A 27,956-nucleotide genomic window follows, 5' to 3' on the forward strand; every position below is an offset into this window, starting at 1 on the left:
TTAACAAGAAAGGATGGCCTTTATTTAGATGGGTTTGATATGTCTTACACGTAGGAAAAACATCCACTCAAGTGTCAGTATTGTAAATGGCAGGAACTTTACAAATAATGACAAATCAATTTCTTGTTGTGATGAGATTTAAATACAGTTTATGAGAAACAAAATAAAACATTTGCACAATACAATGAAAGCTGTAACTGGTTAGAAGATAATAAATGATACAGTCATACTTTCTTGATCTGTCTTTTCCTCAGAATATCTTAGTGAACTGAATAACCCCTTGAATCAAATGAAAATTAGTTAGCAGCGGGTTAAATAGTATATTAACCTTTTTTTAATACATTTGGCAAAAGAAAATAAATGTATGCAGTGGAAAAACACCAAGGAGAACAGTATTTGGGCAGTATGCCAGGCGAATTTGAGCATTTTAAACATCGATAACAAAGCTGTTCACACAATTGTATCCGTTACTGAAATAAATACAGAGCTAGTTAAAATAAGCACAAACCTTTGACTCGATATTAGCACGCAACTCCAACAGACACTCTCTAGTTGAACTCCTTGAAGGATTCCTGATCTTCAGCCCTTGACATTCAGTGGGTCTTAATAACATTATTGTAATAATTATCCACTTAATCAAATAGATTGAAGCCTTCGTAACCCAGAGATGAAGAACTGTGACCCAACATTCAGGGTCCTCACAAACCTGTCACACACTCATCTCCTGACATTGAAACTTTGTGAGAAAGGCACTACATACACTAACAGAAGCAATACAGATTTTCTTTTTCCAAACAAAAAAAAAGGCAAGAAATCAAATTAAATACATATAACATCATCAATCAGGTCTGAGAGGGGAAAACGCCTCCCCAGACGAAAAAAAAAGACAAACAAATCACGGAGCCGACTGTACCAGGTAAGAAAAGTTGATTTTCACATTCCTCAGATCGGTGGCAGTCTGTGTGTTTCAACTCCTAAACCCCTGAACGTGAAGTCAGGACAAATCATGAGCTGACAAGACAACGGCCCATGTCTTCATCCTCAAAGCAGTCGTTCGAGATTAAGTTGCCATTCTCAACACTATCTGGTAGGACACCGCGTGACTTGATCCTTCGCACTGCTTCTTGTAAAGGCACTGGGAACACAACCACACGAGCGACCTTTCCATGCTGCTGAACGCACCGCTTCACTGAGGCCAGGGTGAGCACCTTGACACGACAACGCCTCCCACAACGAGGGTTTCAAACTAAAATCAGAATACAAAACATAGCACTCCTTTCCCATGCAGAATTCTCATGAAAAAGTAAAATAAGTATTGTTATTTTTAAAGTCCTGCTTTAAAACAGACATGTTGTGTCATATACATCTTATACTACCATTTCTCCTACAAACATAAAAAAACATACACTTAAAAATGGTTCTCTGCCCCCCGCATGCGCCTCTACCCGTTGCCCAGTTGAAGGGATGCTATTGTGAGGTATTGTAAAAAAAAAATATTCTCTATGGAAGAACGTCCGGAGCAAAACACAGTCTGGTGGCTTCGGCAGTATCCGGGCAGGGACGGCTGTTGTGTAGAGAGCGACCCCCCGGGTTTCTAGAACTGGTGCTGGAATACGGGCGAGGCCGGGGAGCCGGCGTCGATGTGCTTCAGGTGGCAGGAGTGGCACAGCAGGTGGCCGTCCAGAGGGTAGCACCGATGGCCCTCTTCGTCGTTCAGCTCCATCTGGCAGTCCTGTGGACGGGGAGGGTGGGCGAGAGTAAGAAACATCGTGAGGGCGCGAGAGGGCAGAAACCAGAGAAGCGGAAAGGGATTTGAGTGCCGCAGGGAGAGGGACGAGCGAGGGGAGTGAGGTGAGATAGAGGAGTGAAAACGGAGCTTCTCAAAAAACCTGGCACATTCCGAGAAAGGCGGCAGTAGAATAGAATTGACTGGTATGAGCCATCCTTGATTACGGTACACCGTTACCATTGAGTTGTTAGAAATGACTCGCCCGTTTGTCTGGGCTCTTTCGCTGTGAGTCAGGTATTTATTTCTAGGCTTTAATAACACAGACGGGGACAACAGCACCACACCACTCCTTTCAAGACAGGCTTTTTCAGAAATATGTGCAGTCATCAAGGGTTGGACTTTCCACAACAAGAGAAATCCCCTGCATTTCCACATTATACCCAATTTATTTCTTATTAGTCTTTGCAATTTCTTATAATACGTCATCTATTTTAAAAGAAGATAGTTATTGAAGCTACATTAAACAATACAATACTACCACCAGGGGGCAATAGTACACACATTAAAATATTCCAGTACTGCAATCTAGCAGCAATCGGACATCCTGATATTCATTGTATACAAACATTAAAATGAACTTTAAAAGGAAATTACTATCTTTGTATTCTATATTTACTTTAAAAAATGAAGTAGACATCAAAAAGACTGAATGTGAGCACACGCAATGAGGCTCAAAAATCCTGAGAGACTGCAAAAAAGGAAATATGAACAGAACCCTCCCCCCCAGTAATGCACTCAGCATCCCAGTGCTATAATGAGCCACTTAAGCACCCATTAAAATTCAAGATGCTATTGAAGGAATTTGTTGCGGTGTGGGTTTTAGGTATCTGTGGTTTGGTTTTTCCTAAATTCCTGCTGTCAATCACTCTGAGAGGCTGCAAAAAGGTTCTACGTGGCCACAGTTTAATGATTTCCTAATATCTACCCAGCGTTTCATGCATTTCCAAGACCGTCTGTAATATTAATGCAGCTCAGATGCCAAAAATCATTATTCAAGGTGAGGTGACGGCAATAACTGCTTCTGGGCGGCGGGAGTTATTTTTGCATTTACAATTTTCTTGCTAATTCACAAGATATTGAATCTGAGACAAGGCTGCAAATATATGCACACATCCGCTCATAAATAAATAAAATCAGTTAAAAGCACGTTGTGTCCAATCATGGATTTAATTACAAATTTGCCAATAATTGTCTCAAGGTGTCAAACTGGGGGGGAGAAACCATAAACAAAGCTCACTATGAAAAGCCATCCATAATACAAACATTTGGCACAGGCCTGTGTTTGGAGCCAGTTACTGTAAATTGTTGTTTTTCAGCACACAGTGAATATGAAAGTCGGTATCTGGTGTACAATGTCTGACGGTGATATTTTGTGATCCACTGACCTCACAGTGATAGCACTCCACATGATAGTCCTTGTCCATGGACACCACTCGGATGGTCTCGTCAGAGCCCTGCGAGAAAAACAAAAACTCATTCTTAGATTACGGTCTCCCAGACTGTTCTCCAGTGGGGCCACACAAACCCACTAACTAACTACCTAACCAACTAACCAGAGTGTACATTTTCCTTCATGTTCAGCCTATACCACCTTATCAAACTATCGTTCATGATCCATGCCACTCCTACACAAGATTTCATTCGGTCTTCCCCGACTGCAGTGCTTCCAATTACAGTCAGTAATGCTTACATTCGGTGCTGCGGTATACATTTTTGTTTATCGTCTAGTCAGACGCTATTAATAGGCTTGCGTGTTCGTCATCATTTCCATTACTACGCACTCAGTGAGTACCCTTCACCTACCTGAAGGGATAGCTTTCCTGAACGTTGTGCTCTACTTTTGGAAGAAGGCAGAGAGCACAGAGCTCCTCAAACACTGACAAATGAGATGATGAGCCCCCTATTGATCCCGAACTCTATCCCCTGCTTTTCCTAAAAAGCCCCTGTCAACACAATCATCTCTGCTGCAGTCAGTCTGTCCTACAGATTTCATCAGCAGCAGAATACAAGCCTAGGGAAAGGCATGGTTTGTTTCAGACAGCATTTTCTGAATTATTTATCAGCAGAACAGCTTTCTTCATTGTATTTATGTGATCTGTCTTTTTTTTTTTTTTTACTTGTCTGGTAAAGCTCAGGTAAGTAAAGTATGTTACTTCATCTGGACCCAAAGGAAAAGCAAAGGAAACCAAATAAACATTTTCACAGCTTTACAGGCATGTGTTCAGCTGTAATACAAACCACTTGGTAATAGGTAGTGCTTCATAATACAATTTCTACTAAAAGTGATGTATTCACGACAGCTTACATGGCTCTGAACACTCAGGCTTAAATGAGCAGTTAAGCGGGATTTGACAAACTTGAACAGGTGACTAGGGAATGGGAATGGTAACAGGCACAGTAAACATCACTGATCAGGGCCACCAGTGACAACAAACGGGAACAGCATGAACATTTGAGCACAGCAATGTATTCTGGGAGCTTACCTCAGAGGGCAGGATGGGCTGACCACAGGCAGCGCATTTTGGAGCCAGAACTCTTCAGGGGAAACATGAGGCAACAACATGAGTTTATTTTTGTTTAGACGTGAAATAAGTGTCTGCAGCATCGGCCATCTAGATAAAACGTGGTGCGTTTCTTAGTGTTTGGAGGTTCCACACTCATGGCTCTGGTGCTTTATGTGATCCAGTCCTGGACAGCTACAGCCTTGAGATGACCACAGACTCGAACATCACCAGCTAAGGCTAAGCCTGCTTCCTAAGCTCTCGGCCTCAGCTTTGACTGTTAGACATGTAACTGCCTTTAGCCCTTTCAGGGAGCTAGTGCAGTAAAACAAACGTTGATGTCTCTTGAAAATGAAATTTGTCGAGGCAGCAGGCCTGTTCTGTATTGTGCTCTGCTAGACATACGCATCACCTTAATAAGGCCTCATTTCAATGGTGTAAAGGCACTTCTGGATCATTTCCTACTGTTCAGAGCTGAAGCAAGGGATAGATCGAGTGTCAGAGATTATAGTGATGCCCATAAAAACACAATACAGTCATTTATTCACACTTTCTAGACCCATTTGTAATAAAGAACCATTTTTGATTAACCCCTCTATTGTACATGCAATATTTACAGTTCTGGAGTTAGGAACCTGCTTTTGGCCTGTTGCATTTTTTTTTTTTTTTTTTTTTTTTATCAACAAAGGAATGAGAACTGATAACAGAAGACGTCTTTGCTGCAAAAATGTGGGCACTTGATTCCAAAAAGCTTGAGAACCTTTTTTCTCCTCTGCAACGCTACTAAACAATTCAGAGAGCTTTAATGCATTTTCCCAGACAGATAACTCAAAATAATTTCTGCAATAGAGTTCAAAAGGTGAGGCAAGAGAAAAAAAACTTTTCAAACATGAGCATTAAATTGGACTGCCGAGTACCAGCGACACCTCGATGTTAACATACTACTGATACCAAGGGAGGCAATTTGGGATAGCTGTGGTCTAAAACCTGCTATCAGGACTAATCTAAACCGGTCATATTCCAGCCATACGAACACAGATTTGAATCTAAGAGGCTGATGCGGGGAAGGAGACTTTTGCACTGACTAGGGGCCACTGGACAAGGATTTCTTGCACCAGATGAAAATAATCATCCAATCTCTGTTCATCCATTCAGCACATGTGAATCATTTTCTAAAGCTCCACAACATTGGAATACCGGGTGTTTCTATATGCCGTTTGGGTTTTGGCTTTCTGACTGTATTGCATCTTCAGGGTATGATCATGGTGGTGAGGACTAGTGCACTACAATGGGGATGGAGGCAGATCTGGCCTGCTGGCTGTGGTCTTTACCTTGCTCTGAGGCCATGCATTGGACAGGCATTGTCATCCAGGAGAGAAACAAAAACCAAACACCATTATCAGGACAGAAAACAGCAACCCAGAGTCCAAAACAACATCTCTCCTGAGCGGGACAGTACACACTAACTGCTGGGTTTAGGACAGTACCAATACAATGCAATACTGCACTGCACGGACAAACATTTGCATTCAGGATCATCTCAGATATGAGAGATCGGCAACACCAGCCAGCCATTCTTGAGTCATTTTTCAAAACCCACAGGTGGCAGTCTGATTATACGAACAACAACAAAGAAAGCTTTGCACACCTAAGTAGATTGATACACCTGGATGACTTTGGTTTCCTTGGCCTGAGATTTATTATGAGGAGCAGACAGGGCTGAGATTGTACTCACTTGTGGTAATCCCGGACACAGTAGATCTTGTTCTCAGTGTCCACGGTGAAGGGCACGCCGTCCAGACCCTCATTGCATATAACACAGCGGAAACAGCCCGGGTGGTAGGATTTACCCAGAGCCTGAAGAATCTGGATTGAAAGGCAAATTACAGGTTAAATACAGATATAGATGCAGTATATCCATGTGTGGAGGCTGGGTAATAAGAAATAAGACCAATCAGTGATTTAGACACACACACACAAAGTGCTACTAGGCAGGTGAAATGTTTATTTAATGACTACACTGATGCTGTGGAGAAGACATGTAATGGAATTTTGTGTCCCGGGGAATTACTGACTATTGGGGGCCAAAGGTTTCACTGTCATGTGATCACTGTTTACTTGTTTTGTTTGATTTCTTGCAAGGTTCTTTTTTTTGTCCCAGACACTTTCCTGGTTCCTCCCTTCGCGACACATAAAGGAAGCAAAGCACAACACCAGCAACTTCCTTTTAGCTGCATTCCAGATGTTGCAAGGGGAAATCCATTCAGACGAGCTTTTTCACTGAAGTAAACTGACGCATCAATTGGTCAAAGTCCATAAAGACCAATTACACTCCTCATAATTAAGCCATGAAAAGCCAGTGACTGTTTAGTTTTGAATTTTAAATTACAGTATAATCATTTTATTAAACAAATAAATAAGCAACCATCAATTTTGGGACATTGTTATATGATAATTGCAATAAAATTAAAATAGAAATGACTGGCGCATTGCATTTGGTATGCAATTAAAGTTTTTAATATCCATTCCCTGGCATAGCTATTCCCCTTGTCCCCTATAAGAGTCGATGTTACCTAATTTACTGTACTGTCTTAGTGCAGCTCACTTTTATATAATATATATATTTTTAAATGGCCTCAGCCTCATTCTAGAGATATAAAATAAGCAGTGAAATCTTTAAATGCACACTATATATATATATATATATATATATAAATAAAAGTAGACATGTTAACTACACATAGTGGGTGTGAGCACATTACTATAAAACATGAATAAAGGGCAAAACAGACCGTATGAGCTGGCCACAGTCTGGCACATGATCAGGCTATGGGAGTTCAGTTTTTAACCCATCGTTTACCATGAAAAAACACGGCTTCGCTCCTTCAGCTTGGCATTGAGAAATCTGTGCTTGCACTACAGGCACTGCCAAGCACTGGCTAGCTATAGATATGAGCAATATTGAATAGATATCAGGCAATACGATGGGAGCTAATCTCATTCAATTCTTGCCGCACATCTGAAACAATTGTTCAAAAGCCCTGTTTGGGCATTAACCCCACCACATACAACCCCCACCACCATTATAATATTATAGACTACCTTACTCAACTGACAAAACGCCCTGTGGCACAGCCCCAGAAAAACCCCAGAAAACCCAGCTGTGTAGCAGTGACAATCCTGGAGACGACGGGGCCGACGTGATCCCGACAGCTCTGTAGTGCTTCATCAACACTCACCATGTCCATTATGAGGTGGCCACAAACATTGCACTTGTCCGCTGATTGCTGGAAACCCGAGTACTGTGAACAAACAGGGAACACTTATTCAATGGGTGTCACACAGCGGGAAGAGCCGGGAAACTGTCGAAAACAGCCGTGTCTGCGATTTAAAAAAAACTTGAGCAGGCTTCAGCTAAAACAAGGTAACTGATCCAGATATTTTTCAAAAATATATAAAAATAATGAAAAAAACAAACGGATCTTGACCTCAGATCGATAAGTAAGGTTTAAAGGCGACTATAAACTAGAGACAGGACATACAATTCTAGTGTAAGCGTAAATTGATTTATGCTTCATTCCAATTTGATGCACTCCCCGTCTTAGAAACAAACCGATTAGATGTCAGATCCCTTCTCCCTTGTCCCTTCAAACCAATGTCATAGATGTAGAATTAGCACATTAAAATGCAGTTTTCCCTTACTCAAAACCCCTCTTAGTGTACTTGTTTAAGCAGGTTGCAGATGCAGCGTTCATACAGAGAGGTGGACTGAGACACTGGTGACACCCATGATCCTCTGGGGCAGAAACTAGAAAGCAGGCAACTCACCAGGAAGTCTTCCTCACAGAACACCTTCCCACAGACATAGTAAAAAGCCTTCCCTCTGAGTCTTCTACCTGGGAGTGGAGAAAGGAAACACCGTCAGCTAGAAGAACAACTTCTGATTATCAGTATCTGTACAATACTAGAACATGGTTTGTGATTGTGAGTTCAACAACGGTTTGTTTGTTTTTGTGCCTAAGCAAGGTGGTTTGAACACCACCACCATCTCAGAAAGGCCACACACTAGACACCAATTCAATATTTATTTGCAGACAGCTATTTATACCATATGTGATTTTGGTTTGGAAAAGGAAACAAGCTATATGGTTTGTGTATTTCAGCTGGGGCAGGCTTGTGACTCGAGTTTCCTCACAAAGTTAAACGGACCGGAGACAAAAACATTACTGGACTACTTTGCAATTGTCTACAATTGCAGATTGAAGGATTCATCTCAACATCACTACAACGATGCCAATCAGTTGAACATGGCGGCACGCGTACAGCCAAAAAAGTGTGAAGCTAGAAAGTTAATTAAATCTTTTAACTTAAGCATAATCTTTATTTTTATTTAAAATGTTGACTAAGGTCTCTATTTTAATACACAATACACAGGTGTCCATTGTTGAAACCTTGTTTTTTTCCTTCACTTCACGGTTTAAGACGGCACAGCTTGTTACAAGAATGTACATCATTTTTGCTGGTCCCCAGCCAGAAAGAGAACATCGAGAGGCTTCATCTACCCGAACAAAATTCACTTCTCTCCACACTGCCTCAATTCATTCCAGCAGCAGCCCCAGAGGGAAAGGAAAAAATATTTGGATTTTAAGGCAAGAGGGAGACAGTGTTAAACCATGAACAAGTAATATATCTGCTCTCGTCCTACAACAGCTTCTAAGAAATCAAACCTTGATGCAGACAGGCAAAAGTAAGGGAAGTGGCTAGATTAAAATTTCAGGACTGAAACAAATCCGGTTTGTCAGAGTAGGTTTATGACTGGATTAAGTAAAGTAAAAAGTGTAATACATCACAGTAAGCAGCCTTCACATCACTTAAATGCAAGCATGAGCTACATCATATTCCTGTTAGTTTTCTTATTGAGAACAATTCACTTACTTTTGGAGACCAATTTAAAAATCCAGCCCAAAATCAGTTCTAACGTGGTACCTGGGCAAGATAGACTGTATATTGTGATCATAACTATTAACACATTTATTATGAGAATAATACTTTTTCATGAAGGGATACCCTTTTCCCTATCATTGTATTTTTACACGGAATCTAAACATAAAATCAGGTACCTACATAATAAATGTGGTAAATCTGGCACATGCTGTGCAACACATTTTATTCTTCTGACATTAAAACACAACTTTTAAAAAAGGGAACATAGTTAATAATTAAGGAACCTCTAAAATTAGAACGGAGCCATTTCCTTTGTACAGGACTACTGAACACCACTAAATGAAAACAGCATACTGGCCAAAAACGCAAAAAAAAAAAAAAAAAGGTATTCTTAAAGGAACAGTAGTGGCTTACAAACAAAATACTAAATGAAGTGTTGAAACATTATGCAGCTGAAGGAAAGTGGAATTTGAAAACATTCATGGAAGTTTGAAATTAAAGGCACATTCTACAGCAGAGGAGACAGTGTTGCCTTTTTATATCTATACCAATCCAATTGCAAGTGGTGTGCTCTGGTCCCAGAATTAAGGCCTGGTTTTGAAGGAACAGACCAAGAATAAATTACCCTTTAAAATATACTGACAGAATGGTTTACATTATTCTTTTGCTTGCCCTATCTTAATCTAGTGGTACACCTGCTGCTCAGAGTGAATAAAAGAAGGGAATCCCAGGAGAGCTTTGCTAGCCTCATATCCCAGAGGTCTCTGGGGCAGGAACCGACACCCCTGTTTCTTCTGCCAGGCAGGTGTTGTTTTTCACAGGGTGAGTGGACAGGCCATCTTCCTGTGGAATGTGTGTCCTGAACCCAAATTAAACCCTGCCAGGAGGCTGTGTATCAGCAGAACAGTGCAACAAGCAGGTCAGTGTTTTCCTTCAGTGAAAACCAACTAAAGTGTATCAAACCAAGAACATAACAAAACAGGTGCCAAGTTTATTCATAGGGTAGAACCAAGAACAGTAAAGAATGCAGAGGAACGGGTCTGTGGATGTCTTCATATTTAACCGTGACCAGCGCATAAACGCCAGGCTAATGGGCAGAACTGAAGGCGGGCATTACTGGCAAACCGGGGAATAGTTCTGAGCGTGGGCAAAACTGCCATAGTGAGGCACTCTTGTTGCTCTTTAGGAGTCTGTACATCAAATGCAATAAACAATGTCAATAGGGCAATGTACAAATGAAAGGACTTAAAAACTAATTATGCTCTGCTACAAAGGAATGAAGTCCACTGAAAAATGTCTGTCCTTTCATGTTTTAGCAGAGCCTCTGAAATAGACATGAACATTCCCCCCAGCGCAAATGTATATTTAAATCTGAAGGGGGGTTGCTGAACTCGTATGAAAAGTAAACCTCTCATTGCATTTGAGCTTTAGAATTCCTTTAATTGATGCCCTTTCCCTTTTAGCAAGCATTGATGCATGTCTGTGTGTTTCTTATCCTCAAATAACATGCAATTCATTAAGTCAAGGTGACAATTTGCAGTGTCAATTACCACACAGTATCTTGGTTAAGGTAAGAGAAAGAACATAGCAAAGAGATTTGAGCAAATAACAGTGTTCAATTTACCCCAGGAGGGATCTTTTAGAGTACAATTTTAAACTAACATCAGTTACAGGGAACGGTATCCCGAGGGATAACAAACCCCTAATGAATGAAAGAGTCTGAGATCCTTGTCAAACTGCCGAGTGATGAGAAAGAGAAATGTTCCTCAAGTCAGGAATCTCCATGGATGTCTTCCTGCTATGAGGACTTCATTAAAAACAAATAAAGGTACCAGCCTGAACTGTTACTGAAAGACTAATAACACATAATTTGTGGTACAGATGTTTGTTGCCTGGATACTGCAATTACTTGAAGAACCAAGTCACTACAGGAGTCTCAGAAGCCTGCTGTCTTCAGACTCCCAGATGGAGACTCAAATGGAGCTTTTATTGATGTGCTTTCTCCAGGAAGTTAAAGTAGTTCCTCTTTTCAAACTGCCATGTCTGAAAATATGTACTTTTCTTCTAAAAACTAAAAATCCATACTCTGATAAACTTCGCTCTAATAAATTAGCCCCCAAATACAAAATGGAGACCGAAATCGAGACTCGAATGCAAGACAAAAGCAAAATAAAGGACATTCACAGATCAAATTCATCCGCCCCCCCACCCCTCTTCAAATCAAAACTGGTTCCTCCTTTTCTGACCCTTACAGTAAAAGTTAAAAGAGGTAGATTAAGGAAGATATGGCACAGGATTGGAAAAAGAGAAATTAACATCTGAAAAACGTGCTGGGGTTGATTTGAATGCATAGAAAGAAACCGAGGCCATCTTGCACTGGAACTCGAAAGCTGTATTGTTATTTTCCAGCAGGTCTTTGGCTATAATTACAGATGGCACAGGGCGGACAGCAGCAAGAGGAGACAGCAGATTTGTATGTGCTAGACAGACAGCAGGGATTTTGGATGGCTGTTAAACTCTCACAGGAAGAGGGAGTCTGGCTGGGGAACCTCACCACGTCACACAGAGCCCTGCCAAAAAGACCAGCCGTCACCAATATACCTAGCTTTAGAAAGCTGCTGCTGCTTAAGTTAAAAGCTTCACGGTTAAAAACGCCAGCTGATCTTATTTTGTAGTAAAGTAACATTTAACATTATTGTAGGTTTTTGGTTTGTGAAAAGACAGGGTAACAAGATTAACCATTTACCACTATTTACCATAAAGGCCAGATCTGCGAAGTGCTTGGGATATTGTTGTCACATGCACACTTTGACCAGTCTTGGCCATAAAAGTCTGTAGCCCTTGCAAAGTGGCCATTGGCCTCTCTGATCAGTATCCTTCTTTTAGAGTCTCCAGTTTGGAGAGATGGCCTGATCTAGGCAGGGTCTTGGTGGTGCGATACACGTTCCACTTCTTAATCGTCTTGACCGTGCTCCAAGGGATATTCAAGGCCTTTGAAATTGTGTGTACCCATCCCGATCTGTGCTTTTCAAAAAACCCGGAGTTCTTTTGAAAGCTCCTTGGTGCTCATGGTTGAGTCTTTGCTTTAAAATGAGCCTACAGGAACTGCTGAATTTACCCTGAAATCAAGTGAATCACAACAATTGAACACAGGTGGTGGCCACTTAACTTGGTGTGTGATTTTGAAGGCGAATGGCTAAACCTAAGCTAATTTACGATTGCAATTACAAGGGGAGCGGACACTTATCCAAGCAATTTCAGTTTTTTATTTTTAATAATTGTTCTAGAAAGTTCTGGAATATTTTATCACTTGGGAAGTTGTGGAATGCATTTTAATTTCAGTCTATAAGGCAACCAAAGGATGGAAATGTTGAAAAGACTTTCGTCAGGCACTGTATCTTGATGTGTGAATTGCTTCTTTCAGCATAAAATAAATCCTGCATGTGAACAAGCCCAGCAAGATGCTAAGATGACTGTATTTGGATCTGGGAATAGTTTGTTTCTAACAGCACTGAGGCCACACAAATATATCCTGTGTGAAAGGTAAAAAGGTCTGTGAAAAATGTGGATGGGTAAAAAATATTTTTAAAAATATGCATGTCCCTGTGTAAGCTGTGTGAATATGGGCTGCTGGATCAAACACTGCTCATTTAGACAAGAAAGGTTCCCCAAATTTTACAGTACAGGAATAAAACCTGGCTTTGTCTCCAAACGCTAGATGCCTCCCTTGTAGTTGTTAGTTGCTATCCCATTCCCAGCTTTAAATTCACTGAGGCGCCCATAAAATAAGCTCGGTTCAGTACATCTGTACAGATCAAAGCATGTGCAATGCCCCATGTATAGCTGTGCAGCTCTTCATATCATACAAAGGGGAATATCCACGCCCACATATTTAGCCTATCACTTCCTGCTAAGCAGCCCTTTGTGGTTTCTTGTGCATATTTTTATGCAATGATGCTCAAGAACCCAAAGCTTAATATAGTTCACGGTCAGATGTAAATGTTTCCACTACCAGAGGTGCACGCAAGTCAAGACCTGTGGTAATATTTATAGATAGAGCTCTTTATAAAGCTTTTGGCCAGCTCTGGGTACAATTGTGGAAAACATTGTTTTGGAAGCTTGCGGAGTGTATGACATTTAGTTCAAATAAGCCAGTTTAAAGTGCTCCCAAGAGAGGAGAAAAATAAAAAAAATACATCTGAATGTTTGTATTTCTTGGCAATTTCTCCCTCTCACATTTCACACAATCACTTCCAAGATCCATGTGGTAAGATAAGAACTTCAAACGTCTCCAATTCAGGGTTTTGTTATTGGATTCAACGAAAATGGGCATGAATATAAAATTAATAAAAAGATCATTCAAAGAGAGCAAATGCAGGATAACCAGTACAAGTACTGCCTACAACAATGTAGGAGAATTCTTGCTCAGAGCTTTTTTTGCGTGTGTCCATTATATATAAATGACAATGTTTGATGCATTTTTTATTTTTGTAACGTACTATGTGAAGCCAGCAAAAACATAACTACCGCATTGTAACATCACAGAAAATGTTACAAAGCTGTTCATATTTAGCAGACAGGTTAAGACTGTGGGTTTAACTCTTCAATGGGTTACAAAATAGCATTTGCACCATTAAACACAAAAAATAAAACACTCAGATGACATCCATTTGAGCTGCATGTGTGTCTGACAAAGAAAGCCATCATGAAACATTTTCAGTGCTTTTGAAATTATACTGAGGAAACCTATAAGATGATACAGCATAATGTTCAAGAGAAACCCGTATAGAAAGGGAAAGTAAATCGATTCAAAAGGTTTACCGTTATTGTGTTTGAGTTCAGAGCTGTCACGCATGTCAGTTCTGTGACGCAGGGCTGGTTTATAATTGGAAAGCAACATTCCACTACCTCAACCCCAAATGTTTACAATGCGCCAGATGCTTTTGAAAAAAACAATAGTAGTATTTAGCATTGCAGCTTTCTACATAATATTGAAGTATGATTTTAGTAACTTGAATTAAAAAAATCCACAAAACATATGTACTACACAGTCACTTTACAGATTAAATAAGGTGTTGTTGTTTTTTTATTGCATTTAATTAAGAAAGAAATCCAAACAAAAAAAAAAGGTCCGTCTTCAGCAGTGTTTCCACTTAAATAACTAGGCTTTGTCCTCTGCTGTCAGATGGGTTGGATTTAATTTGCCTTATTTGGGGAAAGGTCAAGTCACACAAACAGGCTATTATGTTAAAGAGTGCCGATTCTAAACTTTGCCACAGTCATTATGGAAAGCACATGTGTACACAACACTGTTTATTTGATCAGTTAAGTCAGTGAAGCCCCTAGCCTATTTAAATATGCATTTGTTTTACACGTTGCCCAGCTCGCTGGATTAACTGCTAATGTGCGTGTCTGACATGATATAGAGGGGCTCCTGTTTTCAACATGCAAGCAACACAGATGCCCCGTATCTCTCGGGACAGGCTAACCTTCCTTCAACCTTGGGCGGACCTCTGGGAGACATTCCCGAACGAAGAGCACATCACTGAGAATATCCGATCGGGACGAGCGTGTGAACATGACGAGAATTCCCTGCCAAATCAATTGGGTCAGAAGAAGCGAGACGGTTGCAAATTAGAGGTTCAATGCACCCAGGTCTCGAATCGGCACTAATTGAAAGGCTGAAGAGCAAACGGAGCGAAGGTCACGGTAAATTGAAGTTGCTTTCATCGCCTTCCAGGATGTTCATTACCACTGTTTCGCTCAGCAGAAACGTGTGCTTCGGTTACTTTACGGATCACTTGGGTCCCACCTCTCTTGATCTCACACAGCTGTGGCTCATCCAATAAAAGGTGAACTTGGTACGGTGCAGCCTTAACTCTGCTGTATTGGGTTTCTACACCACAGCATGCCTCGCTCTTCTGTAAAGGATTACAAGTCTTTCCAGGAGTTACTCTCCTTTGTTGGGACGAGCCTTATGTGGAAACTTATTCTGAAAAACAGTTCTTCCCCGTTTTAAAACTCCAGTTTACATTTAATCTTTCCACCTGACTGTAACCAAGGTAGTATCTTATGAGAAAATATGAGAGTCACACGCACAACATTGTAGAACTGCCAGCATTAAATCTCCAGGCCAGTGCTGGAAGCAACCAAGGAGAAGTCACCCAAATTACTTAAATAGAGCTTCAAAAAACTGCGGTCCACTAGAAGCAGAGATTTAAGTAGCGGTACAGTTACAGGTAGGAATGGCCCCACAGTTTCTTTTCAGAAACATTTAGAGACATCCTCCACTAGAAATAAGTTTAGGATCTCCACATCATGCACACAGAGGAATGCAGCTTAGTCAACATTTTTATTCCTACACCCTGCCCTCACTAGAAGTGTGATTGGAAGCCCAGCAAGAATGGAGTGTCCTCTGTTCAGAAAAATGTTTCAGAAACCACAAAGTTCAATTCATCAGAGCACAACATGTCAAAACATGTTTTCCCATAGTTCACCTTGTATTTCACTCTTTCTATTTAGAAAAGTTGCTCCACAAAGGGTTGAGTACAAGTCTCTGAATTCGATGTGCTTCGCAGGTCAAATTCACTTTTCCTCCTGTCCACTTACTCAGAGCACAGTGCTCCTGCTGTTTCAGGGGCCTTTAGGAGATTTATGGTGGAACTCTTGTTGACATCTTTATATTTTTAAAAAAAGTACATCCATCATAAGGGAAAAAGAGTAAAGGCCCACCAGAGTACCAATGCCTGCCCCCCACTACCCCCACACCATCCACATTTACCGACCCTGTCCTCCCTGGAGCCCCTCCTGTGCAGCTGAGAAAACAACCGCCCCCCCTGGCCAGAGTGTCAACAGTCCCCCGATTCCAAAAATTCCTTTCCAGGCAAGTCGCTCCCAAGGAAACCAGTGGAGCAATGCAGGTCAGCGCTACGCCTGGGATTCAATGCGCACTTGTTCGGTCCCCTTAATGAAGATGCTTTCTTCCCCCTCTCAACATCAGTGTGTCGAATACACACAGCGATTTATGCTGTGCCAATTAACTGTTAGCAATGGTAAACCCCTAAAGCTGAAACTCATTTCACTGTTAGTATTATTTTATCCCCTTCTCTAAAGTGTCAGCTATTTTCTTTATTTAAGTGAATATATATATAATTCTCTTTTAATGAGTTATACTCTCTCTTGGAAGATTTTTTGTTGGTAGAGAACAGAACTTTGCAAAATCCAATGGTTATGGTGTATGGAGGTAAAGCGGTGAGCACTTTTTTACAGAGTTTACAGAGTGGTGTCGTACAGGACTTAACTTGTGGTTTTCACACAGGTTTATGAACACTGACTGAAGAATGGGGCCTGTCGGCACCACGATGAAACTTGAAGAAAACCAAAATGAGAAATTATAGGAGTGATGTTGAAAACATTCACTTAATCCTCCAGGTGCATTCGTTGGCAAAGCCTAACGCACAAAAGGAGGTCATTAGGACAGGTTCAGGTGTGGCACAGGCTGAAACAGGATGGTGAACATTGCTGTGAAAATAGTCACCTGGGTAATGCCGTTTCAGAGCTGGCCAAAGGGCAGGTAGGCTAGATTAATCAGTAACATGGATATCTGTTATCTCTGAGTTTTGTGACCTGGATTATACAGGACAATTACTGTATATTAAATATTCTCCAACTGATTTCATTTCAAGTCCATCCACTTTGAATATATACATGTCATTCTTTGTTATTACATTTCTGTGCTTGAGGTTTGAACAGCAGTATTTTGTGTGTCCCCTGCTGGCTGATAAGATGGCCCCAATGGGCATACCATGCAATACACACTAATGAGGAAAAACAGTCACTCCCTGAGCCAGACATTTCAGAAATAATTGGCACAAACTAAAGTTATTGCCAGAGAGATTCAGCAATAGCGGAACTGCAAACATCCCAAGAATTTCCCTGCAACTGTAGACGGGCAAAATCAACTATTTAAGGGCTTCACTTTGGCACTGTGTATGACACTGAAAACATCACTAAACTATTCCAATACGATAGGCCACCAAGCACCGTCCTGCATTAAGATGGTGCAGATCAAAATGCATGCTTTCTTGCTGTACAGTGTCATTATACTTTCACAACAATATTGTACAGAATGTTATTTCTTCTGTAGTACACTGTACAACATACCACAAGATACATAGCACAGCATAATAAAAGCTCAACTTCCTTAAAAAATTAAGAAGTCAGTAATAAATGCATGTAGGTGAAAGTAAAAGTGCTAGGAGGAACTGACAGCTTCAAGTCTTCTCTAGCACCAACACCTGTTTTCCATCTCAGAACAGGAAACTGTACTCCACCCTACAAACTAACCGCCGCTTTTCTAAAGACACATCAAACACTTCTAAATAAGATAGCAGACTAGAATCCCCACAACCGACAGCCACATGAACTTTGACCTATCCACTTCCGCTGCTTTGCCTTGCCCTTTGCATACCAAGCATTAACCCCCAACAGCCCTGCCTTTCGGGGATTCGCTGTCGAAAGTGCCACTCCCTCCGCACGGCTTACGGAGTAAACAAACTCCATCTCTCAAGGGAAATTGCACAGCAGACACGCACACTCTCACTCAAACTGGAACCGCTAATGTTAGCCGCACATTGCTAGAGATGTGGCAAAGGCCTCAGAAATCGACACAGCATTTCCAAATACTACCGTCTAGCTCGTTTATTTTTCTTTTCTCTTTTTTTTTTGAAGTACACAGAAATGGAACAGATTAAATATATATTCTCAATTTGTCACCTTTTTAATACATGATCAAACTTGTCACTTATCGGTTTAATGACATACAAAACGTACATGATTGCAATTTTTTTTTATGTTCAGTGGATTCATATCAACTAAAATCAGAAAGTACGCCAATTTGCTGGTAATATCACTTCAGTGTTTCTGCTGCAGGAGTGACTACGCTCGGGCAACCATCACCACTGGACTCCACATCTGGCTAAATTAAATTATTGTGACTAGATTACAGCACTATAAAGCAGACAGCTGATGATTTAATTTATCTGGATTACGTTAGTTCTCATAATCAGAGGCCAGAGCAACCCTGACAGAACACAGGATTTAATATTTCAGTAGTAGTTTTCCCATCAGTCAAAGTTAGCATTTTATGACGAGACAAAATTCAAGAGCAGAACTAACCTCTTAACTTAGCATGCTCTCCTGAAACAATATAGATTTGGTTTGAAAATCGCTCCCCAGGCCTCCCTGTCGATGTGGTTTGCGCTGGCAGGCAGTGGGGGCCGGTGCCAGTGTGTGGGTTGTGTTCATACTCACTGCAGGCACTGCAGGTGAAGCAGCCATCGTGGTACAGGTTGCCCATGGCTTGGCATGCCTGGTTGGACCCATACACCCCCTTGTTGCACTTCACACAGCTCCCTGTGGAGGAGACAGGACAGGTGAGCTCATCTTCAGAACTTGACCAGAGGACTTTGTGCAGCAGTACAAAACATTAGAAAATAAATGTACATATAGCCTAATAATAGCAATAGCTGAACTGAACGTAACATGTTTTACCTTCATTAGACTGTCTTGCTTACCTTTTTAAACGGGCAATTTTTATAATTGGTATGAACCGCTTTTTTTAAAATCTAGGTTTGTCTGTTGTTTTACTGCCAACTATATTTCTATTTGCTATTATTTCACTGTTAAAAGGCCCAGCTTTTGTTTTCATAAGCTGCTTGCCTGCATCAGTCAACAGGCTGCTTAGCACAAATATCTAGTGTCTCCTTCGGCACAGCTTTTAAAATAACCCAATCTCTATCAATGTACTGGGAAATAAAGCAAGCAACCACAACAAACAAGCGCTAAACAGAACCTCTGACAAAAGCTTTTTATTTCTATACTTTCAGGAGCTTTACAGAATCAAATCCCTCCACAGTATCTTCTGCAAATTATTTTTAAAGCTCATTGAATCACATTAGCCTGGCTTCAGCTCTGGAGTGGCCCTTCTCCTCAATGTGATGTTCTTGCTCTGCTTGACCTCTTTATTAACAGCAAGATCACCACACAATGAAAATAACGAGAATACAAACGAAACCTAAAAACACCAAACAGATTGGGCTAGAACAGATCTCACAGGCATATTTACTGAGGAGCAATGAAAAATAAAAGGCGGGATCTAGGGAGGTTAAGGGGCTCCTTAATTCTGGCACTCTTTTCAAGCTGTTCATTTGGTTAATTAGCACTAACGACCATGCACAGCCCAGTGGTGAAAAAAGGCACTAACAGAAGACAAAGTACAAGATCTACAAAGCGATGACAAATAAATTAATAATAAAAAATAAAAAAATACTAAGGAGTAGGCTGTAACCAAGGTTTATTATTAAAGGGAAAACATAATCCAATTTGTTTGTTTGACTTGGCATGAGTGCGGAGAACTCTATCCCATGCTTACTGTATCATAAACTGTAACATTCCCACCAAATTAAGCAGTATGCAAACCAATATGCAACTGATTTGCCCTCTCTCTCCCTCTCCTTTCTTCCAACGCACAGAGTTCACAGGCCTGTAAGTTAGTCTAGGAGCAGAATGGCAGTAGGACAAACTCGGATCCCACTTGTATTGTAAAATATATGCAAATGTTATACATTTGTAACACACCGCTACTTTCCTATGAAGCATGACATTTCTTCCTTGGATTTCCCAAATTGTCCTCACTATGAAACCCAAAATGCAATATATTGTATGCTGTTTGACAATACAGTTGAAGTTTGTATATCTGTTATAACTATTAAAGTACATATGGTGTGAGCATTTCTAACTCAGAATGAAGGCCAGACTCAGATTGTATCCTTCCCATGATAAGAACAAAAAACTGGTGCTTTGAAATATAATCACAATTTATTAAAATATTAGACAAAGTAGCACCTAAATAGCTCAATTCAGGAAGGCAACATAAAAATTAAAATTATTGGAAGGAAATGGAACACTCACTTTAAGCCAAGCTTTAAAAGCTTATCTCACTACATAATTCACTAAACTACCAAGTAAGTGGAGTAATACAATTACAAACTAGGAATTACAAACTTCAGTTTATTGCGGTCTTGAACCAATGTTTACAGGATTAGTACCAGGAAATATTGTATAGAGAATGAAAAAGGAAAAGACTAATGACAGGGATTATTTATATCATCATTTGGGAACCCAAGATTTGCAACATTTAATTGAACAACTGTGTGTCTATATCAGAGCTTAGACTGTCTCTTTATCAGGAAGTCCTGCATTTTTCTGCATTATTAATACCTCAGTCGCAACCTGGTTCCAATTGATACCGTTCCCTACAACATGCAAATCTGACAATGTAGCAAATACACTTTCCCATAGAGCCAATCAGTAAGCCAGCTGGCAATGCTGGCAGACAGACAATGACCAGCAAAATGCTCAAGTCTCATTTTAGATATGCTTGGCTGTTTTGAAAAGTTACAATGTGCCCGACAACCCAAGACAGGACGTATCGTATCTTTACAGATATAACTGCATTCTGCACTGTATATTGTGGGAAGAAGGTTTACACCAGCAGGAGTCTAACAGTGAAAACAAAAGGTCTTCTGTTGCTTCAGAATCCAACAAACATCATGCGCACAACCTCAGCCTCCACCCTCATCCCTCATCCAAAGAAAGAAAGCATTTTCTTAAGGGCTAAGAAACATCAAGCCGCAGATCGACTCTAATGCTACTTAGGCCAAGGTTTAATCAATAATAGGCGACAGCCATTCTGGGAAACGATAAAGGCCTGAAATGTTTAAACTAGGAAGAGGTGTGATATCGGATTTCAGATTCCTACATCAGGTTCTGTTTTTCCCACTTTCGAAATTCAGCCTGATGTGTAATAGGATTGTTCTCATAGCGTTAACTCAGAGATGTAATCATTTATAGAGGTTAATTTACACATATATACATTTTTATATATATTTCAGCACTGTTACAGATAGTCAAATATCAATATCTGATACAATTAACAAATGTCTTTTGAGTAAACTAACAATTCCACAGATACATACGGAGACAGTGGGGGACCATGACCGATCACTGCTTCGAAACAAACTGTTGATTTGGGTTGGAAATTGACAAACTCAGTCCTTCATCACAAAGTGGCCTTTAGCTGAACCAATCCTGGCAGACACTTTACAGCCACTTAATATAAATCTAATTCTCAATTAAAGAGGTGTGGCCCAATACACCAGCCTCTAAAAGCACCCCAAAGAGGTAGCGTTGTTTCAATAAATCATAAATCAGAAGCAGTATTTATTTTGACAGCCAAGAAGAAGAAAAAAAACATAGAAAAAATTAATGAGTGTCTGCAACAAGCCAGGATTAGTGCTAAACTTCCTGTCAAGTGGATTTTGCAGATAACTACTCTGAACAGGAAGTGCTCCCTGCCAAGCAGCCCCTGGACACGCAGACTAGCATTGCTGGAGGACTCCGAACATTAGGAACAGGACTCTGTACACAGATCGGCTTCCCACAACAGCTGTCTTTATCCACGTCTAGTCTGCTAATAAGAACATGAGCAGAGACTCAAATCTAGCACAATATTATAGCCGGGAGGAGCTGTGTGTACATGGAAGTGTCATTTATATATCATTCTTCCTGTAAAAGATCTCTCAAGGGCTTTTATTTCTGTTCCGGCGGCATCGGATGTGGAGCCACAGCAAATATAGCAGAGACAGACAACTGACAAGTAAATAGCCGAGTACTAATCTTTCATCTCACTGCCAGCCAGCACTTCTAGCCTGGACGCATATTGGAACATCTGGGACATCCATCAAACAAGACACTTTCACAGAGTTTATAAATGTTAAATGCCCTAAAAAGCTCCATTTGAGTCTACAGTCCATGCAATTAATCTCAATTATGCTTTTGCATCTCATGTTCTTAATACAGAGAGACGGACAGTGTGGAACATATTTTCAATCAGATTAGAATTCTTACTAATTCTTACTGAAAGCTCTTTCAATTCTTCCACCCTTTAATGCAATTGAACTAGAATATTTTTGTCTTTGCCTTTAAAACAGATTTCTCAACATAATTTAGTACAATACATCTGCAACTTAACAATTTAAAGCAACCAGTCAAGTCAATTTTGCCATTTTGCAGTTTCCAAAAGTCAAAACCCAGATGTCTTGCAAAAGCAACAGACTTGGCAAAAATCCCACTTTCCAAATTCCACAAATGTCTTTTAACAGGCTGCTCTATATTGCTTTTGTTTCACGCTATAGAGATTCAAAACTGTAACCTAGGCCTGACTGTCCACAAAGCTGAATACAAGCCCTCTTCTTTCTGCTATTTCTGTTACTATGGATAACCAATGGCCTTCAACACAAATCCCTCCACTGTGCAGAAATAGGTGGGGATTTGCAATTATAGATCACTGACACCGCCGATTCCTTTCATGGCTTTAATAATAGTGTCTAAATGCTCCCATCAGGACAGGAATTTGTCCTCTACAAAGCATGCTCCATGTTAATGTGTTAATGTGTGGACACTGTGTGTTATCAGCCTGATGCAGGAACAGCGATGTAAATGCAAATATCGCGGCTTGCATTTCCTGCTTTAGAGAAGCCAGGGAATACTGTATGGCACGACTGATCTACAGAACAAAGACAGAATTAGATGCTTTTATGCAAATTTGAGCATGAACCAATTCGTCACCTGATCGACTTTACAATCTAGACAAGGAAAAGCATAATCCACCTTTAACCCTTAACAAATCAAGCAATACATTAGATCTACCAACAAATTAATCCGTCATGATGACATCATTATGATGTAATTTTACATGTATGATTGCGAGCTGTACGGTTAACACTTCTGATTATCTTTTAAGGCTGTGAAAACCTGCTGGGTTTGGACTGCAGGTACACACTTAAACTGGAATCAAATTCAAATCTGTTTAAACGGGAAGTCACTCTTAAAAAAAACAAATGGAAGACAAACAAACAAAAGCTTAAATGGGAGTACATCCACTCCGTCCATTTCGAGAGAAGGAAAGACAACTGACCCTCCAGTGAAAACTGCCAGTGCCCAGTCTAAAACCCACCCCCCAACTTAATCCCAGGCTCAGCAGCGTCCCCCTGGATTAATTCTTCATACATTCCTTAAAGTCCCTGCAGTGCACTTACTGTGTTTTAGTTCAATTTCCCAGAACCTTGTGGATGGGGTTGTGATTAAGCCATGTCCAGCCGAGGGTTACTGTAATTCCACTGTGCCCAGTCACACATGGCCTGCCACCCCTAGCCTTTTCCTGGGCCCAGCTTACACTCACAGAGAGATAACATTCACAGTGCGCTCTCTACTTTTTATAATTGCATAGACTTACAACTATAAACAACGCCACTATTCAAACTATCATTTTCATTGTAGAAGATACAATCATATTTCTTTGTAGTACGACTATGGGTTTGAAAGTATGAATCATATATGCTTTAGACACTAAAGACAAGGGGGAAACTACAGTTTCATTTCTGAGTTAACTTTTTTAATACATGTCACAATATTTATCTGTCAACTACTACATTTCCTTTCCTATACGACCTTTAGTTTAATTTCACTTTTTTTTTTGCTACCACCCACCGATTTAAATATGGAAGACCTTGCAGGAATTGCAGTACTTGGTACAAAATGTTTCCGGTGTTAGAAATATTCAAACTGTTGTTCGTCAATATTTTAAACCTAGCACAGTAGAAAAAAAAAATCTATTAAGGCAACAAAGCAATGATTGTTTCTGCAGATAATTCCCAGAATAAGCAAGAATGAAGCAAACCGGCAGTTTATTTTCTGTTTGGCTCATTGTTATTACATGGAATCCCCCTTATTGATTTATAATATGATTTACACAATTAGCCTGAAGGAAAATCCTTTCTTCCTGCTTTGTTACAGCACTTCCCAGTTACAGCAAAAGGAGAACATTGTATAATTTAGGACTCTAAAGGCTGGTTTCAAAGACCCAATTTAGCACCAGTCATGGACTACCCAATGTTATTTTAGATAGAGAAGTCCAAGACTAGTGTTAATCGAGGTCTGTGAAACCAGCCATGAATCTATTAAGCAAGCAAAAAGTCCTTTTATGAGAATCAGTCTCAGACATTGATTTACGGTCACACACCAAGAGGAGAGAGGTTTTGGATCCAAAGCTAAATAGATTCCTATGAAAGCAGACTATAATTCAGGCGAGCGCACCATGTCTCCAGGTTCGAGCAATGTGCATTAGCCAGAAACAGTCGTTTTCTTTAGAAATCTTAAAGGTATCCATTTGCTATACCTTGGCAGAAAATAAACTACAGCTGGGAAATTGATTTGTACACAAACAAGATACACATCTAAGCATATTATTTATGTTAGTCTAATCTCAACCAATATCACATATTAGCCTTAAACTGCACTGTTTTCCTATACACATAAAATAAAGAAATATTTCCCTGTGCAGCAAATATTTAATTGATAGTGAACTATAAATCAACTTAAAGTGTAATTAAAGAAGGCTTCAAACTAAACAGGCCCTGCAGGCAGGAAAAGCTATTAAAATCCAGGGCGTCACAGCTTTTTATTGATCTTAACTCTGCATTATCAATGTCCATAAAGGTATGAGTAAAACAATCTTCTTACAACCTTTAGGCACTCCATAAATATATTATTATAAATAGGCCAAGACGCAAGGATAAAAGGAAGCTACACTTTTTAATTAAAAACAAAACCGATTCCAGATTGTATATGCACACTGCAGAAGTAGTAATGAAAGTAGCAAATGGAAACTGTACACCCTACAAGTGGCATGTCACTTGATCTCAGGAAAGCCCTGCTAAAACAATCAAGGTCAAACTGTAGAAGGAAAAAATAAGTTATAACTGCAAAATAATAATAACAATATCAAAAAACATGTTTTAAGGACAGCAAATGAAGCACTCACAAAATGAATAAAATCAAAAAAACACAAAGAGATGGCCCTTGCCAATCTTTATTCTTACCAAAGTAATCTGTTTTAGGCTGGGCATCCATCTCCTTTTCCAGACGCTTAGTAAGGGCTTCTAATTTTATTTCGGCGGCACATGGCCCCTGCTCCGGCTGTATATGGAGAGTCTGACAGGGCAGCTTGACCACCCTGGGGGGGCTGGAGGTTTCCTGCAGGGAGAGGTCAGGGGTAGCCCCCTGTGGAGAGAGAGCTGGCTGGCTGGCAGAAGTTGGAGGGGTTGAAACAGGCATGGCAAGCTGGCTGCTGGGAGCCTGGCCGTGGGCAAAGCTTTTGGAGACGCTGCTAGAACCAGGGGCAGGGAAATATGGCCTGCTGGCATCGGCACAGTCACCTGCTGGGCCCAACGCAGTGCGAGGGAATTCATAAGGCACGGATGCTTTGCTGGGTGACAGCTGGCAATTTTGGCTGGCTTGAAAAGGGAGGAAAGAGGGCGACACGGGGACCTGGTGAACTCCATTCTGTTTGAGGTCTCCAGCAAAAGGTCCAGCCGCAGCGTGTGGGTCAGAGTAGGCCCGGCCGTGAGTGCCCCGGGGCGGCTGTGGGTTGGTGAGAAGGGAGAGAGGCTGAGGCTGAGGGTGAGGTTCTGCGATGGTTCTGAAGTGACTTGTCGGGGTCGGAGCTGCCGAGTCTGGGTTACTCACGTTGTTCACCTCTCCAGTTCTGGGCCACTCTGGAGGTTCAGGCCGTGTGGGGAAGCCCTGGGTGGCTTCTGTTGAGGGGGAAGAGAAAGACAATGACCTCTGATAAGGCAATCCTGGGTAGGTTTGGCCGAAGGCAGAGGCGGGCGACGGCGAAGCTGGAGACAGGCTGTTGGAAAAAGAGGCCGACCTCTGCCCAGGCGGCTTCTGCTCATGGGAGAAAGCGGGGCGCTGGGGCTGTCGCTGATGGGGTCCTTGTGCGTGTCCAAAAACTGGGGCTGCTCCAGGACCCTGAGCTCTGTGGTTGTGTTGAGGCTGATTGGGAGCGGTGCCCCAGCTAGTGGAGGGACTAGGGGGGTTACTAGAGTGGGTTGACAGAGCAATTGGGCTAAAGGTAGTAGCGCCTGGGGTAACAGGTGATGACACCAGGTACGGATGTTGCCCTAAGACCTCTTGGTCATAACCATGTCCATACCCCACTGCCCGGCTCACCGGTGCGCTTCTGGACTGCTTTTGCCCTTCATGAGCCAGATACTGACTGGCATTGACAGCACCCATCAAAGGGGCCGATAAGATGGGGGGTTTGGATGCGGCTTCTCCGGTCGGTCTGATGTTACTGATGGGCGGCCTGTCTTTGCTATAAAACACGGTGTCCTGAGCCCGGCTCCTGGGGGCCCCAGGTCCCCCGTTGACCCCCGCGGCCACACCGCTGCTCTCCATGTCCTCTTGCTGCTTCTGGAGGTGGATCTTGGTCATTTTGGAGGCGAACACTTTCCTGGTCTCTTCAAAGTCAGGGTTGTTGCCCGCATCCCTCTTCACCCGAAACAACCCGTCTCTGGACGCCTCGTACATATTGAGATCCTCAATAAACTTACTCGCTTCCAGACCCAAATCGTCGTATTTATCCATTTTGAAAACCGTGATGATCTCGTAACAGGTCTATCTATATACGTATAACGGAACTTTTTCCCCCCCTGCAAAAAAAAAAAAAAAAAAGTGTACAAACTAAGAAGTCACTTCATGTGCAGTTAATTGTACACATGACTTGAGAAGTCGGATTTTAAAAGAACTTTCTGGTGTAAAATCATGACACATGCATAAACTAGCTTAAACTTACTTAAAACGCGGCCGCGTCAGTGGGAATGAGCAGTGCGCGTTTTAAGAGGCAACGGAGAAAAGTTTTCTAAGCATTCAGGAGGGCCAGACACCACTTTCTTCCGCTTTTTAAAGCCCCAGTCCCGGCTGAGAAAGTGCGGATCACTGGGTGGATGTGTAAATCCGGGAGAGTATCCACACCGCCACGGAAAACGCGTGGAAACCCCACGGCCAGGAGCGTCGCCCCGCAGGATCAGTTCGCCAGCAGCCCCGTCCTGCTCCCCAGCGCTCCGTCGACCTTCCACCGGTTGAAAAGTGACTGAAAAGCGCGATTGGTGTCTCTCGGCCGGCCAGCTCCTCTCACACGCAGGCAGGATGCCGTCCTATCCCGCTGAGAGGCGCGTTTCCCTCTGTCCCAGAGCCCGGCGATGGCGCTCAATGCGGAAGCCCCGGCCGCTGGAAACTTGCTCGAAAGTTTGCGGTCCGCAGTCAGCGCTGTGCGCGGCGAGTCACCGGGGCGTTGTTTTAATGGCGCCGGTGCACGGGAGTGGGAGAAGATCAATCAATCAATCAATCAATCAATCAATCAATCAATCACTGCGGACAAGACCAGCGAAGACAAGCCAATGTGACATTCACTAGCGGAAAACAGTGCAGCTAAACACGGCGCACAGAAAGGCAACAATGCAGACCATTGGCCGATGTCCCCACACCAGCCCCGCACTGGCCACATTTAAAGCTACAGGCAGCGTTTAAGGAGCTGTGCTGAATCACATGCAGGCTCATATGAACGCCATGTGTATTGTGAGCTGACTGTGGCCACAGCAAGGTCATTTACCAAAAACAAATCAAAACCAAATCAAACCGCTTTCCAGCTCCATTCTGCGCATAACCTTTCATGCACAGAGGGGCTGAACAGCATTTTCGTTCAAATTATGTTTAGTACACAATCTCTGTGACAAATCATAACACATGGAAACAGC

General features: G+C 41.6%; 1 protein-coding gene across 3 annotated transcripts; it reads right to left on the reverse strand.

The window, feature by feature from the left end:
- On the reverse strand, nt 1-27,728 carry limd1a (LIM domains containing 1a). 3 transcript variants are annotated; one of them, XM_066690683.1, is made up of 9 exons: nt 26,996-27,723; nt 25,236-26,852; nt 18,547-18,648; nt 8,119-8,186; nt 7,530-7,592; nt 6,026-6,156; nt 4,273-4,324; nt 3,175-3,243; nt 1-1,732 (listed from the first exon to the last, which is right to left on the reverse strand). In XM_066690683.1, exons 2-9 carry the CDS (start codon nt 26,785-26,787, stop codon nt 1,595-1,597), a joined length of 2,175 nt encoding a protein of 724 aa, XP_066546780.1. In that variant the 5' UTR covers nt 26,788-26,852; nt 26,996-27,723; the 3' UTR covers nt 1-1,594. The 3 variants fall into 3 exon arrangements, with proteins under 3 accessions (XP_066546780.1, XP_066546779.1, XP_066546781.1); XM_066690682.1 differs by having other exon boundaries at nt 25,236-27,723; XM_066690684.1 differs by lacking the exon at nt 4,273-4,324 and having other exon boundaries at nt 25,236-27,728.
- Between the last annotated feature and the right edge of the window lie 228 nt (nt 27,729-27,956).

The sequence above is a fragment of the Amia ocellicauda genome, chromosome 18 (genome assembly GCF_036373705.1).
Source record: "Amia ocellicauda isolate fAmiCal2 chromosome 18, fAmiCal2.hap1, whole genome shotgun sequence".
NCBI lineage: Eukaryota > Metazoa > Chordata > Actinopteri > Amiiformes > Amiidae > Amia > Amia ocellicauda.